Source organism: Carlito syrichta, unplaced genomic scaffold (genome assembly GCF_000164805.1).
Source record: "Carlito syrichta isolate Samal-C Ts95f unplaced genomic scaffold, Tarsius_syrichta-2.0.1 Scaffold306319, whole genome shotgun sequence".
Classification (NCBI taxonomy): Eukaryota; Metazoa; Chordata; class Mammalia; order Primates; family Tarsiidae; genus Carlito; species Carlito syrichta.
The window spans coordinates 94,954-113,482 of NW_007250415.1; the positions used below are offsets into that span (position 1 = coordinate 94,954).

At 43.5% G+C, this 18,529-nt stretch overlaps 1 protein-coding gene across 3 annotated transcripts; it reads right to left on the reverse strand.

The window, feature by feature from the left end:
- Positions 1-5,920: 5,920 nt before the first annotated feature.
- KCTD20 (potassium channel tetramerization domain containing 20) lies at positions 5,921-17,609 on the reverse strand. 3 transcript variants are annotated; one of them, XM_008062993.2, is made up of 7 exons: positions 17,393-17,609; positions 14,346-14,619; positions 11,556-11,658; positions 11,112-11,232; positions 9,671-9,868; positions 8,058-8,168; positions 5,921-6,789 (listed from the first exon to the last, which is right to left on the reverse strand). In XM_008062993.2, exons 1-7 carry the CDS (start codon positions 17,550-17,552, stop codon positions 6,497-6,499), a joined length of 1,260 nt encoding a protein of 419 aa, XP_008061184.1. In that variant the 5' UTR covers positions 17,553-17,609; the 3' UTR covers positions 5,921-6,496. The 3 variants fall into 3 exon arrangements, with proteins under 3 accessions (XP_008061184.1, XP_021570655.1, XP_021570656.1); XM_021714980.1 differs by lacking the exon at positions 14,346-14,619 and having other exon boundaries at positions 17,393-17,598; XM_021714981.1 differs by lacking the exons at positions 11,112-11,232; positions 11,556-11,658; positions 14,346-14,619 and having other exon boundaries at positions 17,393-17,552.
- Between the last annotated feature and the right edge of the window lie 920 nt (positions 17,610-18,529).

Here is an 18,529-nt window from a genome sequence, read left to right on the forward strand (position 1 = left end):
TAGTGGAATTCTGTGATGTGTTTTACAGCAAATGTGGCTTATAATTCAGAGGCAGAGTGCTTGTGGCTTCTTTTAACTCCTTTGTCCCCAGGCCATCAGAACGCCTAATTTCAGATGTTAGTTTCAAAACTGCATCACCAGCGTCATGCAGAGTGCTTTTCTGTCTCAAGCTGGGACTGGCTTTTGAGCTGGGGTTCTGAATTGGTGTCCATATGAAGAGAATTCTGCTGGCCCCATTGCATGGGGTCTTTCCGCCTGGTTGAGTGTTACAGGGCAGCGGGGCCTGTCCCTTGCAGTACGGCCAAGGACACCTGCTGACAAAAGTGCTGTCCAGTGGTGGACATGCTGGACAGCTGTGTACAGCCCATTTTTCCCAGCCTGGGGTCGACCAGGAATCTTACAGACTCACAGAATAGGATTTCTCGGCCCTCTGTGTCCACCAGAGCAGGGTTCTGCGTCTGCCATGTTGCGCACCAGAGGAGTCCTTTCTGTCCCACTTGCTAGCCCTTTTCAGGGGAGGGAAAGGAGCCTCAGAAAGAGGCAAGAGGGGAGGAGCACAAGCCCACATCGAGCAGAGGACTGCAGGCAGAGGAAGCCAAGTGCAGCCAGAATGGGCATTGTCTAAGGCAACACGATGGGAAACACTGGCTTAGCGTTGACCACGTTCACAGATAATTCTGTTTCCTACTCTCATTGTGAGAGTTAGAAAATAATAGAACTTTAATTGTATTGCATACTACAATGAAACCAAACACTGATGTCAGTCTCTTCTGAATCAGGACTGCGTCACAGTTTACAGTTTCTTTTTAGAATTACTTTTTTTTTTTTTTTTTTTGAGTTGGAGTCTTACTCTGTTGCCTAGGCTAGAGTGCGCTGGCACGCTCCCGGCCACCACAGCCTCGACCTGCTGGGCTCAGGTGATCCTTCCGCCTCAGCCTTCCATGTAGCTGAAACTACAGGCACGTGCCACCATGCCTGGCTAATTTTTTGAGTTATTGTAGAGATGAAGTCTCACCAAGTTGCCCAGGCTGATCTCGAACCTGTGGGCTCAGGCAATCCTCTTACCTCAGCCTCCCAGAGTGCTGGAATTATAGGCATGAGCCACCGTACCGGCTCCTTTGGGATTAATATTCAGGCTCTGAATAACAGGTTGCTCATTTCAGAACTTATCTGGAAGGCCTGAGGAGTACTCTGCCACTGATTGCTAATGCTTTTTCCTAGAATCATTTCCTTGGAAAACACATTTGGATCACCTTGTCATGTTTGTCTCTTCTGGGCCTCTGTGTGCAACCCAACTGGTATTTTCAATTGAAGGCAAAAGAATTCCATGAATGCCGTTTTCACTTCCTACAGAGCATATGTTTTCTTGGAAGGATCTGTCAAGGCCAACAGACTTAAAAACAGCCTCCGTGATGCCTCTTCACTCACATTTTCAGAGGAAAGCATCTTGCCCAAACAACATTCCAGCATCTGTAATGCAGGGCTCAATCCCAGACGCTCTGAGGAGGCACAGGCAGCCGAATTGTAGCTGTATGAGCGAATTCTCACCCGCTAAGTAGCCTGACAATGCAGCATCTGTTATTCCATCGGGGTCCCGGTGGCAGAGTGCTGACAAGGCAGCCCAGTGCTGTGGGTAGTGGAGAGAAGCTTCCCAGAGGTGTTCTGTTTCAGTAGCAGTGATTGGGCAGAGGGAAGGACCTTAGCATCAGGACCTCGTAGGTTGGTAGGCTGGACCTGCGCAGTGCTGGAGGCCTGGGGCTGTGTTCCTGTGTGAAGCACGGTGGAAGGAGCACCCTGTGGGCACCTTGTCACTTGTTTCCCTTTCCTCCACTTCAGCCTGTGCCATGTGTGAAACATGCTGGTATTAGTCATCCCACATACACAACATGCTGGTAGTAGTATCATTCGTCTGCTCACTGATGTTATGCCTTATCCATTGGGGTCCCTGGCTATACTCACAGTTGACCTTTTTTAAAAAACGCTCCTCCCACCCGACTTCCTTAGCTCCTCTGCCTTCCACTTAAATGCTGGTGCCAGTGCCTCTGCTGTCTTGAGGCGTATGATCTCTTCATCTTCCTTGTACTTGCCTTACAGCGACTTCTTTTGCTCTAAAGTCTTCAGGAACCCTTCGACCAACTGACCTAGGCCCTTCTCCAGAGCTCCAGATCCCATTTAGCCAAGCACCCACTAGAACTCGCAGTCTGGAAGGCCTCCTGCAGTCTCGGGCTAAGGCTGTCCTCCTCTTGCTCCCATACCTTTTTTTTTTTTTTAAAGTTGAGTCTACCCAGATGCCCAAGCCAGAATCCTTAGCACCTTTGTACATAGCTCCCCTCAGTACATGTACCACCAGTGTTTCCCAGGTACCTGTCTGGATTCCCTCTTAACCCTTTTCACCTGCTATTCACTTCTGCCATCATGCCTTATTTGCTTTAAAACAAAACTAGAACACAATAGTTTGTGGATACCCTTGCCTTTCAATCTTAGGTTTGGCTGTCCCTTAGTTAGATTTGCACATCCAGGGGTCTTGGTGCAAGTTAGCAGAACTCAAGAGAAGGCAGAGCAAGGCTTCTGGAACCATGAGTGACGGAGGCTCAGGGCGAGCTCCATGTTCTCTAGGAAAGAGGTTCTGCTGGGGCAGTGCAGGGGCTGCCCCTTAGGACATCCTGAGTTCTGAGTTTATGCTATAGACAACACGTACACACGTCGTAGTCTTTTATTATAGAAAAAGCATCCCAATACAGGATTTCGTAAACACTGGTAGGTGAACAAGTGCAACTTTAAAAGTAAATATAAAGTAAGTGGCAAAACCTACAAGCATTTTGCCTTTAGGAGAAAATGTAATGTTCTCCTGCAGAGGTGATCCCACCCAGAACAAATGTGGCTCCAGCTCCCACGAAGGCATCAGATTTGCTTTCTGAGCTCACAGCCCATTTTAACAATTTCAAAATGATGGCAAGAAGTGGCATTGAATATATTACAAAAAACTTTTCTTAACTTTCTGATGACACTTGATTTAAAAAGATTCCACATCCCACTTTATGACAGAGTTTGAGTTACTCAAGCCTGTGGTCTTGAGTATTTTAAAGGACGCTATGGGACACTATTTGCAAATACACCTATACTTGGGCTTATTCCACAGTATTTCTCTAGACTTGCATACATTACACATCACACTGTTCCCTCAGGCGTTAGCTTACGGTAATATCGTCCACTGCATACTGTGCAGTAAATCCAGCTTTCTTCCTTAGACTTTTTTGCTGTCATTCTTTGAATCCCTTTTCTCTATTTAGGAGAAACCATTGAGTAAGCTAACCTGACACATTTTAACACTGTCCCCTTGCCCTCTCTGCCTCCCTAGTGGCAAATGCTTTTGGTTCAACTATACATGACATTGACACAAACTCAAGATTCTCAACCTCAAATTCGGGTTGACCTTGGTTTGCTGAGATACTCTGAGTAAGCTACTCTGGCTAAAACAACTTTCAATGAAAATGTTTCTGTATAAACAGCCTGGCTTACTTATTTAGGCACTTGGAATAAACATCAAACCCGAGTTCCACCTTTTTCATCAGAGAGAAACACCTCTTGCTCATCTGGCCCGTACCGGACTGAGGGGGATGATGGCAACCCAGTCCTTGTTCCTGCGAGGACAGAGAGGTTCTGCCCTGGTGGGGTGTCTGACCCTGGGGATGCGGCAGGCTTGGCGGAGGGGAGCCACGAATCACAGTGATGCTGAGCTCCAGATGGGGAGGGGGGGGTGGAGAGCAGACAACACCTTCCTCTCCACCAGAAGGAACCTGTGGTCCCAGCTTTTCCTTCAGCGCCACCCGGCGACACTAGATGTACCTCCACAGGTTTCCAGTTCACTCAAACCCCACAGGTTCGGGGCCAAGTGTGTTAACTCAGAACTAGGGGGAGAAAGTCCTAGTTCTTGAAAGCCTGAGGAAGTTAATCGATTACACAGAACAAAGAGTCACACCCGGCTTCTTTCCTAAGCAAGAACTAATTAAAGTGTCAGCTGTGGGGTGTTTTTACACTTATGTGAACAACACATAAGCTACAAAACAGACGTTATACATACTTACCACAGAATACACAAACATGAGATAATTCAGAGTTCCTTTGTACTGGTATGGAAGTCCACTGAGAAGCGTAAAGGAAGCACCACTTAATTATCTGGGCTGGCCAGCTGCTAGTGGGGATGAATGTGGTGCTGGGAAGGTCAAAACTAAACGCGACCTCAAATGAGCCAATCCGTTCCACAGAAATAAAACCACCTTCTAACCCTTAGCCCAGGCCATCAGCCTTGCAAATGGATGCCAGGGTTTGTCAGCAGAACCCTAGGTGAGGGATGGCTCAGCCCAACCCTGGTCTACTACTGTTGTCTAGTAAAGAAGAGAGCACTGAGTTCCCTTGTGATGCTGGTCACATGCACAGAGAACTAAGAACGCTCTTGTTCTTCAAGCCTGGAAAGAGAAGCTTCTGACACCTGACTTCCTTACCTTTGGAGGTTGGTGATAAGGGCAGTCACAAAATGGAATACAGTAGCTTGCCCTACACAGGATGAGCATCCCAAACCTGAAATTTGAAATGCTCCAAAATCTGAAACTTTCTGAGTGCTGACATGCTGTTCAAAAGAATTGTTCCTTGGAGCATTTTGGACTTTCAGATTTGGGATGCTCCACCAATAAGCATTCTGCAAATACCCCAAAATCTGAAAACAATCCCAAATGTTCTTCTGGCCCCTAGCATTTCAGAAAGAGATACCCAACCTGTATTATCTTATGGGAGTGGGATTAAGAAAAATCAGTCATGTTCTTAAAGAACTTGAAGGAAACTATGTGCCTCTTCAAAATTTGTGATGAGTAGATGCCCTGGGTGGGTGACTGGAAAGTCAACTTCTACCACAAAGTGGGAGATAAACCCCAAATACTTCTATCTGACTCCAGACTCTAAACTTAGCTCTGCTGTTAATAGCCAAGAAGAGGGAGGAGGGTGGTTCAGTGCAGTGGGGTCTGGGGAAAGTGATCTGGGTTGTCATCCACCATGTGCCGTTAACAGTGCCGACAGATCAGGCAAAATGACTAGGGTCTAATTTCCCTTCAGCTCATCCTTCCACTGGGGCTGGCTGACATTAGTATCATTTTCTTATCCCGGGTATAAACAGCTATTAGGCTATTTCAAACACTGAAATATACTGATATCCAAGTAAATACCATGGCATGAGAAGACTTACACAGAAATGTTCTGCACTGGGAGAACCTGTGTAGGGGATGCTTGCCACCCAGCTTCATCCCAAATACCACCCGCCCTGGACCTCTTATAATTCTGTTGAGAAACTGAGCACTTGTGAGAAATTTCTGCCCTCGCCACCTTTAAGCCACTTCTAAGGTCTTCCAGTTGCACCCACAGCAATATGCTGCCTGTGTCAAGACCCGTGGCTTCACACCAGATTCCAGACCAGGATAATCCAACTGGTTTGATTTGAATAAGTTCTTCCTCTGGAGTTCTGAGTTTCATTCCAAATGAATTACCAATTTGTTGAGGCTCAAAAACTCTGAAGCTTTGGGAGGCTGAGGTGAGTGGATTGCCTGAGCCCGTGGGTTTGAGACCCGCCTGGGCAACTTGGCGAGACCTCATCTCTACAATAAATCAAAAATTAGCCGGGCGTGGTAGCGTGCGCCTGTAGTTCCAGCTACTTGGAAGGCTGAGGCGGAAGGATCGCCGGAGCCCAGCAGGTCGAGGCTGCAGTGGCCGGGAGTGCCACTGCACTCCAGTCTGGGCGACAGAGTGAGACTCCAACTCAAAAAAAACCCAAACAAACAAAAAATCTTTGAAGCTAAAAAGGTTTCTAAACACTTATTCCATTTTCCTTCCTGACAAAGAATCTATGTGGTTTCAGATTGTTCATTGAATTAATAAAAAACAAAACAATTTAATCTCTAAAGACTTTCTTTTGGACATTTTGAACAAGATTGCTCCAGATGTAACCTGGGTACAGCGACCACTAAGAATGGCATCCTCATTACCTCAAATGAGCATCCCATTGGTGCCTACTGTCAGAAGATAGAGATTGCCTCCTTTTAAGTTTGGTCCCTTTGTTACTAAGCAATTTGCCTGTATCAAAGAAAATAAAACAAAACCCAAGAATAAAGGATGAGGACTGCTTTGCTAAGTACGAGGCAACAGGAATCTGGATTTCCCTTCTTGCTTTTGCAGTTATGCAAAGACTCAGTGAACAGCACCAAACCCAAATTTTTCAAGTGACCAGGGCTGCTGCAAAGCTGGTAGCTAATTACCAGTGAGTACTTCTTCATCCCTTGCCGGAAGCATGGACTTACTGAAAAGAACACATGTTAACTGTGGGAGAAAGAGAAAGGACGGGGAGAGCATGTCTCCTATCAGGGTGAGACGGACCATGGGAGGACAAGGAGAACTGGCCGCAGGCATGCCTAACTGAGAAGAGCTCCGGCAAGGGCTGGACCCGCAGCTGGCCCTAATCCTGAAAGTCGTTAGAAGCCATCTGAGAAAGTGGGGCATTTAGCCGGTCAAGTTCATCCACCTGGGGTGGGTGATGCATTAAGATCTCCTGGTCCTCCAAGACATCCTCTCCAGCAGCTACCAGATTAGTGAGAGATTTGCTTCGAACACACTGGAAATCCACATGGCGACTCTTTCCTTCTTCCTTCTCCCATGACATCTGGATAAAGGGGCGTTGTACATAGTTGTAGATGACTTCAGACCGGCCACCAGGTCTTCTCTTAATTTTTTCCTTACAGGTAGGGTAACCTGAAGCAGAGAGAAAGGCCATTCTCATGACTCTGGCAAACTGCTCTCTCTAGTATTCACACTTCCTCCTTCCTAACAACATCCGTTTTCTCCCAAATCCATAGACAGCATGAAAAATCACGTGGGAAGTGAACAGTCCATGCCCCGTGTTCTCTCAGTCCCAAGCACCTACATGTTCACTTCCTCCTGCTCTTGTCCCTAGAAGGGACTGTAAGCATTCTATGCCTTCTATCCCTTCTAACGGAAGGGGGAGAGAAGGCTCTTACTAGCTCAAGAAGCTTTAGTTGCTAGAAACAATACCACAGAGCAGAAATGTTGTCAGTGCATGGCTACTCCAAGCCTCTTCATTCTGCTACTTAGAGGCTATACCATATGAGAAATAGTTAAGGAAATGTAATAGTTAAGGAATGTTCTGCCTAAAGAAAAACCAGGAATGCTACCAGAAAGGCTGTCACATGCAAATGGGAAAAACTGTATTCCAAGCAGCTCTGGATGCCATAACTAGAAGGCAGGCAGGAGAGGGAAGCATCATGTTAGGCATGTAGGACGAGTATTCTGATGAGAAGAGTTTGATGGACTGCTCTGGGAAATGGGTGATTCCTATCACAACATCCTGGGGCTTCCCAAGAGATGAAAGATAGTGCAAGGAGGCTTAAGGTGTAATCTCAAAAATTTCTTCCAACTTTAAATCTGAACCTACATTAGACACAATGAAGGTCCAATGGGTTCTGTGGGCAGAAGTGAGTCAGCTAAAGCAGCAGAGTACAGGAGTCAAAGAGCCACGGAGAGAGCCCAGGATTGCTTAGGGGCCCTCCAAGATTTAGGCTCTGAAGGACCACACGCTGGGAGCCATTGCTTGAGATCGCTTCAAGTAGTTCCTCAATGATGTGGAATAGTCTTAAGTTATAGTTTAGACTATGGCTGTATTTTCCAAGAATGCTGCCAGATTCCAGAAACAGCCACATCCCACTTGGTGAGCCGTGGGTCCTGTGACAACTTCCCACCAGTGTGTTTGCCCTCACTGCTCTTCATCCTCGAGTAGTAAACCTGAACCTATTCCTGTGGCTGTTTTAAAGCATTTTCAGCTGGAGATAAAATGAAAAGAAATACATGGACAAAAACAAAATGAGGAGTCCCTCACATCTGAATGGGATTGTGGTTTATCATGTACACCTATTCTCTAAGCTTTCTAAAAGCTGAATTTCAAGGACATAGCCGTGGCCAAGATCCCACCTGATGACTGGGGTTTTTCTTTCTTTTTTTTTTACCTTCAATCCCAATACGAATGTTTTTTAGGCCCCGTTCTTTTAACACTGTTTTTGCAACATCCCGATTTTCAATGTATTTGAAGAATCTGTACAGCTTGGAGCTATAAAGAACTGAAGAAGAAAAAAAATGTGGGTTAGTCATGGAGTGAAGACCTTTATAAGAGGAGGGAGAGCAGTCTACAAGATCCAACTAATAGTCCAGAGGGATCAAAGATTAAATGTTAAATAATACATAAATCGTAAGAGACATTTTTAGAGTCTCAGGATGACGAAGGCCTTTCTGGGTATGACATAAAACTAAAAGCTGTAAAAGAAAAACTCGTGGCTGTATGGAAGCATAACACCTCTGCTTAGCCTAAACCACCATTTAACAAAGCTGAAAAGACAACCAAATGGGAAAAATATTTGCTACTCATATGACAAAGTACTAATTTCCTTAATATACAGAAAGCACTGCCACAGAGAGCTTTCACAAATTGATAAGTAAAAGACTAACAATCTAATTTTATAATGGGCAAAAGCCACAAATACACTAGCAAAAAATGAAATTAGAATGGCTCTTAAAAAGACGCTCAGTCTCACTGATGAAATAAGAAATGCAAGAGAAAACTCATGCTGATCATGAGATGCTGCTTTTGAACCTATTAAGAGAGTAGCAAAGATCAAAGTCTTTAAAACACTGTTTTGGTGAGGCTGTGAGAAACCTGTCACATACTGTTTTGTGAGTATAAATTGGTATGACCTTTACAGGTGACAGGGTAATATGGTAGCTGCTATCAAAATTATAAAGGCACAAAGTTTCTGGCACAGAAATTCTATTTCTAGGAATATTCTGTAGAGATAAATACATACGTGAAAAGACTGTTTAAAAGGCTATTCACTACAGTATCATTTATAATTTATAGTAAATGCCCAACAACAAGGCTGATTAAGTCAATATGGCACATTTGTGCAATGGAATATTATGCAGCCATAAAAAAAAGAACAGGTAATATTTTTATGTAAGACATGGTATACAACAGTCTGTATAATATAGTATCATTTGGAAAAAAGGGGAAAACAAATAATTGTTTATATATGTGTATTGAAACTACTTGGAAGGATATAAGAGAAACTGAGGAGTAAAACTGGGTAGATGGGGCAGGGGTGGGAACAAGATTTTTAAAGTATATCCTTGTTTTGTTTTTGTTTTAGTTGGGGTCTCACTCTGTCACCCAGGCTAGAATGCAGTGGCATGATCATGGCTCACTGCAGCCTCAACCTTCTGGGCTCAGGCAGTCCCTCTGCCTCAGCCTTCCAAAGTGTTGGGATTATAAGCATGAGCCACTGTGCCCAGCCCCTTTATATTTTTTGAATTGTGAATGATTAGCAATTCAAAAGGATTTATAAATGAAATACATGAAGAATGACACCATCATTTAATGTGCTGTTTCAGTACCAGACACCAGAGGTACTGAACTTTATTCACTGTATTTCCCAACATAGACCTGCATCACTAGGGTTTTGTCATCCTAGGGAGTGTGTGTATCACAGGCTCAGCATTGGACTAGGCTCTAGCTGCTACTCTGGGCAGAGTGTTTCTTGTCACAAACATCTATGTGGGGAGCTCCTACTTTGGGAATATTCTTCCCCCATGGGTGGGGGGTGGTCTTCATCCCAGTCCACAGAATCCTCGTCCGTCAGCACAACGATGTGGCACTCTCGCTCCCCTTTCTTGGCACAGCCCACCATGATGGGCAGGATCAGCTCTTCGAGGTAGTGATCAAATTGCTTGTGAGCACCGTCATTAGACAGTTCATGCAGTAAAGCACCTGGGGGGAGAAATGTAGATGAACATGCTTTCTGTCTAAATGCACGTGTTACTGGAGAGAAAAGACTGTGAGGTAGTAGCTGTTATCATTGATACGGTCCAGAGAAGTGGCACATTTAAAGCTAAAGAGACTGTCTCCCACTCCAAAGTGATAATTAAGCTGACTTTGGTAAGCTATGTTTCATATTCTACCATTCTTGTTTAATAATCCTTGAGCATTCTGATCAATTGAGGTTTTGTCGGACACACAGTGCCAGATCATAAATGTTATTTCTACAAGAGATAGAACCATCATTTGGGAATGACGCCCTGTAGTGCCTCTTCTGAAGATGCCTTGGACCTTGACTTCATGGAGTTGGAGTACCACAATAGAAGAATGATACGAATTAGGGTGACACCAAAGGACTCACTCTAAGTACATCACAGACTCGGTAGAGAAACCAAAAGTCCAGAGGCCTTCATGCAACATGCAGGGAAATGCACCGTGACATTCAAAGAATAATTATTTAAGTAATTGCAGGAAGCCTAGGTAGTAAGAACATGAAGTTTGTAGTCAGAGAATCAGAGTTTTAATCCTACCTGGCTTTAATGCTTAGAACTTTGAACAAGCTAACTTCTCAGTCTTCTCATTTGTTAAATGAGGTGATCACCCATCTTTCAGGGTTAATTGTTAAAAGATTTAAGCAGGTCCACATCTATAAAGCACTTAGCAAACACTAAGTTAATAATGATGACAGCCAGGCATGGTGGCATGCACCAGAAATCCCAACTGCTCAGGAAGCTGAGGCAGGGGATGATCATTTGAGTCCAGGAGTTCGAGACCAGCCTGGGAAATACAGCAAGACCCTGTCTCAATTTTTAAAAATAGATAAAAATAATATAAGAAGAACCCAGTCAATTTATGCTGTTTGACTTTATTAGTGAGCCTTTCCTCATGTTGGGCAATCAGTGTACTTGTCTGTTAGAGTTGAGACACCACATCCCGAGAGGGAAGCAGTTAGCTAGCTGGGTCACTCAATGGTCAAGCTAGGGTTAGAACCTACTACCTGTTTTCCTTTGGTTACTCCACTTCCTCACAGTGCTTTGAAGAAAGAGAGGGGATGGGTTAGTTAGTATCACATCTCTGCCTCTGCAGATGATTTTCAACCCACACTTGAAACGCCTTCTGCTTAGTAATAGAAAGGATCAGTTATTTCCAAGCACAGTTCAGCTGCTCAAGTGCATGCTCAAGCCCATGTACTTACTCAGGTCTTGACATCGGATAGTGTTGAAGTCGAAATTAATGCAGAGATAATCGCACGTATCTCTAAGGTCTGGAATAGAGATGCCATCAGGACAGTTGATGATACCAGTTTTGTAATAATCCTGTAAAGAGATTAGGAAGAAGAGAGGCAGGTAGAGAACAAGATGAAAATTACTTTATCCCTATTCAATCCTGTTCTGTTAAAGTCACAGGTTACTGGAATTATCACCAAGATGGATGACTCATTAGAAGGCAAAGCAGCTACTGGCATCCTGCCATGTTTAATCAGAACTTGATAACTGATAGAGCTCACACAGCAAGAGCGACTTAAAAAGGGAAAGGAAATGATGGAAGCCAAAGACCCTCACATAGCTGATGGAACTCTCAAGGCTGCTGACCACAGCATATCTCTGGGGAAAAGGATGTGACAAAAATGGCTACACACCAGCACCGTGCGAAATACGGTCGCACTGATTCCTTCTGCAATCTCATACTCTCCCTTCTCATTGGGCCGAGTGAAGTTGTACTCTCTTCCTGGTCCAAACATCCTGAAAGACATCCAGGCAACAATGTTACCTTTTCGAATTCTTCCCAGATGAGACTTTTCCCTTCTCCACCTCCTTCTGGAAGACTCCATTCCAGTCCTGTAGTATAAGTTAGGCATAGCCAGGGACCCAACACCTCAAGACAAATCTTAGGAAACTCCCTTCAGAGAGGGAAAGATGGTTGTCATTGCTTTGAGCATTTATGTGCAAGAAGGAATGAAGCAGCAAATCCACCAAGTTCACCTGTGGTGAGGTTCTCGGCAGCAAATGCGGTTAAACAGCAGCTGTAGAGGCAACCCTTGGAGATCTCTGGAGTGTGTGATGGCTGCCTTTCATGCCCTCCCCACTGCCCAAGAATCTGCCTATAATATGTACAGCTCAGGTAAACAGCATCTCTGCTCCTGACCTTCCTGATTTCTTTCCCCTCCTTTGCCAACATTTACCTATCTAGACTGCCATTCCACAATATTTCTGTGTTTTTCTTTTCAACACCCAATCTGACAAAGGTGCAACTATGTTCATGCTTTCCCTTTCCTGGTATGTCTTATTAGTGGAGCTCTGGGAAAAATGGCCTTATACAACACAAGGAAGAACTCGAATGATGGGACTTTCAGGTCAAGTAGAAAAGGAGGGTAGGCATTATTAGGCTTATCAGCGGTTTAACATGTTTCAGAGAGGCAGGTCTGCGCTCAGCATGAACTCAGAAGTCACGGGAGCACAAGGAGGAGGCTGATTTTCCTCTCTGCATCCTTCCTCCATTCTGTCAGATCCCCTTCAGTCTACCTAACCCACACGTGCTTTTACTCCTGCGGCATTTCTGCGCAAGTTGTGGAAAGGACAGACTGCACGAAGGACAGAGCAGGCAGTTGCTGCCTTCAGCCAAGCTAAGCTCTGACTTCTCAATGGGAACTCACTGCTATTTCCTTCCTTAACCTGCTAGGAACCTGCTGTCCAGCTGTTCATAACTGTTATCCTCCAGCCTGAAGTGGCTGCTTTTCAGAGGTCTGAAAAGGACTCCACATCACATGCTTTCCAAATAACTGCACTGTGCAAAAGAAATCCATCTGATCAAAGTAGAAATGAGCGCAGATGCTTTTCTTCAACACTTAGTGAACGCACTGTATCTATAATCCCCTCTGTCATCAATAGGACTTAAGCTCAGAGTTGTTTATTTAGCAGGGGCTTGGATTTGCATTAATCCATTTTCACTCTCTCATCTTGTCCCCATTGTGACCAGTGGTCCACATCTATAACTCACTGGTTGTGCTTTTAAGTACTAAATGTAACTCTAGGACAGGTAGTTACTGGACAGAACAAACCTAAGTAATGCAGAATGTGTGACCTTGGTCTACTCAGCTGAATGAACCATCTAGATAAAAAAACAGACTCCTCTCCATGGGATAGTCTAGATTCAGAGACGAGTGTCACCCAGGAATGCTTGCCTCTCTTCTCCTAATCGTGACTTTCAGAGACATTGGACCTAAAACAGCCAGCCCGCCATTTCTGGCAACGATGATGACACCGGTGATGATATCAGAACTGAGAACAGGAAGTCAAGCCTGATAAAATATAGGACCAATATGGAAAATGTTTCAGTGTTCTTCTTTCATCTTAATACAGATGTCTGGGAAACATACAGATTTAGCTCTAATTTAAAATGGTTCACGTGAATCTGTATGTTCAAACACATACATATTTGAATAGTATCCAAATAGAATTTCATTTCACTAGAATTCAGCAAATTAGTGTGATCCATTCTGATTTCTAATTCAGTTTAAATTAGTTCAAAGTCCTGAAGTTATTAGATCTTTAAGCAAAATAAAATCTGCTTCTAAAATCCTCAAAATCCAAAGAAGCCAAATCTATATATGCACTAGTATTATTGTTATTATTACTTTTACCCTTATGCCAGTTTCCTGTTCCTTAGGTTAAGATCTATGGTTGGCCAGAAAGACCATCTCCTAACTCCCAGTCCAGGCTCCAAGATGACTTCCTGGACAGTGTTTCTCCCTAGCAGACTCTTTCCTGAACTCTAACTCTAAAAACCTGGGGCTGAAAATGGTATGAGGAGGATATATCTGAATGAAACAGCACAGAGAGGAAGGGACTATGAAGAATAAAGAACAAAACAGCTAGGTATAAAAATGCCATCTCAAAAAACATGAATAGTAATGGAGGCATCAGAAAATGACAGCATAGCATCTGTTGTCAAACATAAAACTGGCAAATATCGGCAGGCAAAATGCTTTTCAGTAAAATCTTTCTTCTTGTGTCATGTGAAACATTTTCTAATACTGTTTTTAATTTTTTTTTAAAATGACAACTTAGTCTCACCTTACCCCCCCAGCATCTTTGATCTGTGAAACTCAGAAAACATTATTTTAGAGTGAGTTTCTAGCAGAGTAGGGAATGAGAGTCCACAGGTTATTCTTTATAGTTTCAAGTAGATTTTACTTCCTTTTGTGGATGCTCATTTTACTATACTGGCTTTGAAATGAATCGAGTATACTACCCCTGCCCCAACATACATTAGGTTTTTATCAGCTTGCCTCCCCCTTTCAAAAATGTATGAAAGGTCGAAAAAGAAGCAATGCAGTGTTTTTTATCCTTACATTTAGTGCAAGATAAACAGCAGCTATTTCTATTTATAAAGAACAGAGTGAATTTGGAAAGAAATCATCATCAGTTACCTTCCCAACATAGTATCCGGATGAGCAGTGAAAATCTGTGGATTTACAACGAAACGTGTGCCGTCTACAAGAAGTGTCACTTTCTCCGGTGCTTGGGAATGGGAGTTACTGCCAAAGCCCACAATGCTGCCTCCAAATCTATCTGGAGCAATAAAGGGTTCGTGGTTCCTTTTATTCCCACTCTGGAAGCAAGAGCCTTTGATGTCTTCGGGAAGTGGCATGATGTGAGGGAATGGAAGACTTGCTGGCTGAGAGGCATAGTCAAGTGCAAGGTCTAAAAGAATATACCAAGGAACCAGAAATCACTTGAGAGCAAAAGCCTTGGAAGAAAAAGAAATCCTGTCTTTAAAACAACAAATAAACAAAAAACACAAGCTTTTAGGTGTTGATGGGCAAAATCTCTTGCCTAGAGCAAGTAAAAAACAGACAAAACCCCCCAAGACCCAAGTTTTTCCCATGTGTATGCAGGATGAGTGGGGAATGAAGGCAGGAATGCCCACACTTTAAAATAAAAGGAGAGAAAAGGTCTCGCGTAAACGATGTATATGGTTGGAAACATTAAACTGACAATAGTGTATGTGGCGACCCAGCAGTCCCCTCCACTCGCTGTACTTCCCAGTGTTAGTCCAGAGGCAATCGATCACTTTTTACTTATATCTCTAAATAATACTCACACTTCCTGTGTTTTACTTAAGACACCTATTACTGCTGTGGGCCAAAACTATTCATTTTCACAGTCCTCAAAAATTGTTTTAAAACTGTATTTTCCAGAAAGGATAATCTTTAATTTTCAAATGTAACACTTTTCCTAGAAAGTCAAAGAAAAAGGCATTTTCACTACAGGAGAACCCTAACCATCACTTGCACCATTTTTCAAAAAAGCAGGTCTTATTCTCAGCAGAAAAGTTCCTGTGCAAATGGCATTAGGCTTCATTCATGGAATCTCAGCTTTTGTCTTAGTATCACCACAAAGCTATTTTCTTTAAGCAGTTTATTAAGTTTTTCTAAACCTGATTCATTGTCTGTAAAATGAGGATAATAATATTCATTCCATCTACCTCAGAAGTTGTTTTGATTATCAACTGAAATTAAGGATATGAGAGCATTTAAAAATATACAATAAGCTGGGCTCGGTGGCTCAGCCTGTAATCCCGCGCCTTTGGGAGGCTGAGGTGAGTGGATTGCCTAAGCCCGCGGGTTCGAGACCCGCCTGGGCAACTTGGCGAGACCTCATCTCTACAATAAATCAAAAATTAGCCAGGCGTGGTAGTGCACGCCTGTAGTTCCAGTTACTTGGAAGGCTGAGACAGAAGGATCACTGGAGCCAGAATTCAAGGCTGCAGTGAGCCATGATAAGCACTACCGAACTCTAGCCTGGGTGACAAGAGTGAAACTCTGTCTCTTAAAATAGTATTTACAAAAGGATTACCAGAGGGTTCTTTTAAATAGGCAGTCTCCTAAAAATATTTTGATGTAAAAAAAGTTTTTAATGAAAAATTTCACACATATAGAAGCACAAACTTAATACAATACCTATGTCCCATCACCCAGACTTGGAAAGTTTCATTAACATTATTCTATCTTTTTTCCAAGTCTTTTAAAAAAAGTGTTTTTATTTTAAAAATTATTTTTACTTATAGATTCGATCCCAGCTCACTAGCTAGCAGTGTGACCTGAGCACATTACCCAAGCTTTCTAAGCCTCAGTTTCTTCACCTTTAAAACAAGAATAAGCTGGGCTCGGTGGCTCAGCCTGTAATCCTGCGCTTTGGGAGGCTGAGGTGAGTGGACTGCCTCAGTCCGCGGGTTCAAGACCCGCCTAGGCAACTTGGCGAGACCTCACTTCTACAATAAATAAAAAATTAGCCAGGCGTGGTAGTGCGCGCCTGTAATTCCGGCTACTTGGAAGGGTGAGGTGGAAGGATCGCGGGAGCCGAGCAGGGCGAGGCTGCGGTGGCCGGGAGCAGCCACTACACTCCAGTCTGGGCGACAGAGTGAGACTCCAACTCAAAAAAACAAAACAAAACAAAAAACAAGGATAACAGCTGTGAGGCTCAATCTCAATCTAGAGTTGATTCATCGGCAAACCTTCTGTAAAGGGCCAGAAAGTAAGTATTTTAGGTGTTGTGGGTAACAGTCTCTGCTACTACTACAGCAGGAAACCAGTCACAGATAATATGTAAACAAATGGACAAGATGGCCGTGTTTCAATAGAATTGTATTTACAAAAACAGCCAAATTGGACTAGTTTGCCACCCTGATGTAAGGAATATATGTAAAGCTCTTGGTACAGTGCGTGTACAAAAAAAAAAAAATGGCAGTTGCTATTATTATTATTATTTTTTTTGAGTTGGAGTCTCACTCTGTCGCCCAGACTGGAGTGCAGTGGTCGCTCCCGGCCACGCAGCCTCGACCTGCTGGGCTCCGGCGATCCTTCCGCCTCAGCTTTCCAAGTAGCTGCAACTATAGGCGCACACTACCACGCCCGGCTAGTTTTTGATTTATTGTAGAGATGAGGTCTCGCCAAGTTGCCCAGGCGGGTCTCGAACCCACAGGCTCAGGCAATCCACTCACCTCAGCCTCCCAAAGGCGCGGGATTACAGGCGCTATTATTTTTGCTACTGTTTTCTAAAAGTTAAAAAGAACCTACCAGCTTATGAGGAGCTTTCACACCTTGGTTAATCCACCAGCCCCATGACACAGAAAGAATATTACGATCTCTGTTTTGTATATTAAGAATCAAGGCTCAGAAAGATTACGGACCTCATCCATGGTAACAGCTAATAAGTAGCTGAGCTAGGATTTGAAGATATCTTCTAGCTCCAGACCTGTAGCCGTTTCTCTTACATCATTACCACCAAGCCAGACATGCTAGACTGATTAAATAAGTCGAGGTTTTTGTGAAGGTCAGCTTTATCTAATTGTGATAGGCAAGCCAAGCTAATGAACCGGATACTTTATTTAGATTAAGAACATTCATGTCTCCTGGGTAGATACTCAAGTGTCAGAAAGCGTCCCCCAAATAAGGTCAAAAGCAAATCACTGTACCTTCGTTCCTGGAAACCAGGGGATAAGTCAGATTATGAGGACCAGAGGAAGTCGGGTTATTTGTTTCTTTTTCTTGGGCTGCTCCTGAGGTATCATCCACTTGGCAACTGGCCTCTTGCCGCAATGACCTGTCGCTATCACTGCCACGGTGAACATTCATCCTTAGATTCTGTGTCCTGAACTGTCTGCCTAACCAGAGAGAAATCCTGAAAGACAGCAATATGCATGATTCAGAACTCACAACATAAGTTTCCAAGGACTTCTAAGGTATGAAAGCCAAACTAGAAAACTGACAACTCTCATTCTCTCGTTTCTCTCAGGAGAAATGGGCATCTTAAACATTCTTAATTTTGTATTGAGAGGAATTGGGTTGATGTAAATAATCTTTACCAAGTCACTAAGAATGCAGATAAGCTTGTTATCAGGGAATAATTTTACAATTTATCCATGAACAGACATCAAGTCTACTGACTTCAATCAAATTCATAATCAGTTATACTTAGTAAATGGTGGTACAGTAACTTGGTGTTGATTATAACACAAATAATGAGGAGGAGGGAGAACCCCAATGTTTAACTTTTAAAAAATGTATGTTTTTTAAAATTGACATGTACAGTCTTGCAATAGTTAAGCACCAGGAAATAAAAAACCAGTCACAATCGTTAAGTCACACACAGCCTGAGTCACCAGAGCTAAAGAAAACCAACTCCCATGTGTAGTGCTTCAGTTCTCCCTTTCATCCCCCCTTTTCTTTTTTACCTTCTGGGCCCTTATGCTCAACCCCAAGCCCACTTCAAAATCACACTGGCCGTGAGGCTAACCATGTTATCTCTTCTGCAGGCAGCACACAGTCCCCATGAACAACACACTGAGTGCCACACTCAGCAGAGTAGAGAGCCACGGAGCCAGCAGCAGGGCATGTCAGTCTCCAGAAGCCTTGCTACTCTGTGTTTGCTAATCTGATAAATGAAATATGATCGTCCCTTTTAACACAGTCATTTAAAAAGTCGCTCATTTTCAACAATACTTCCAAAATCTCACCTTTCGGAGTCTTAGAAATTTTGGGTAGGTGGGGGGAAAGCTTGTTGGGTGAACACTAGGTAACAGTGGTGATGTAATCCTCTCCAGCCTGTTCGG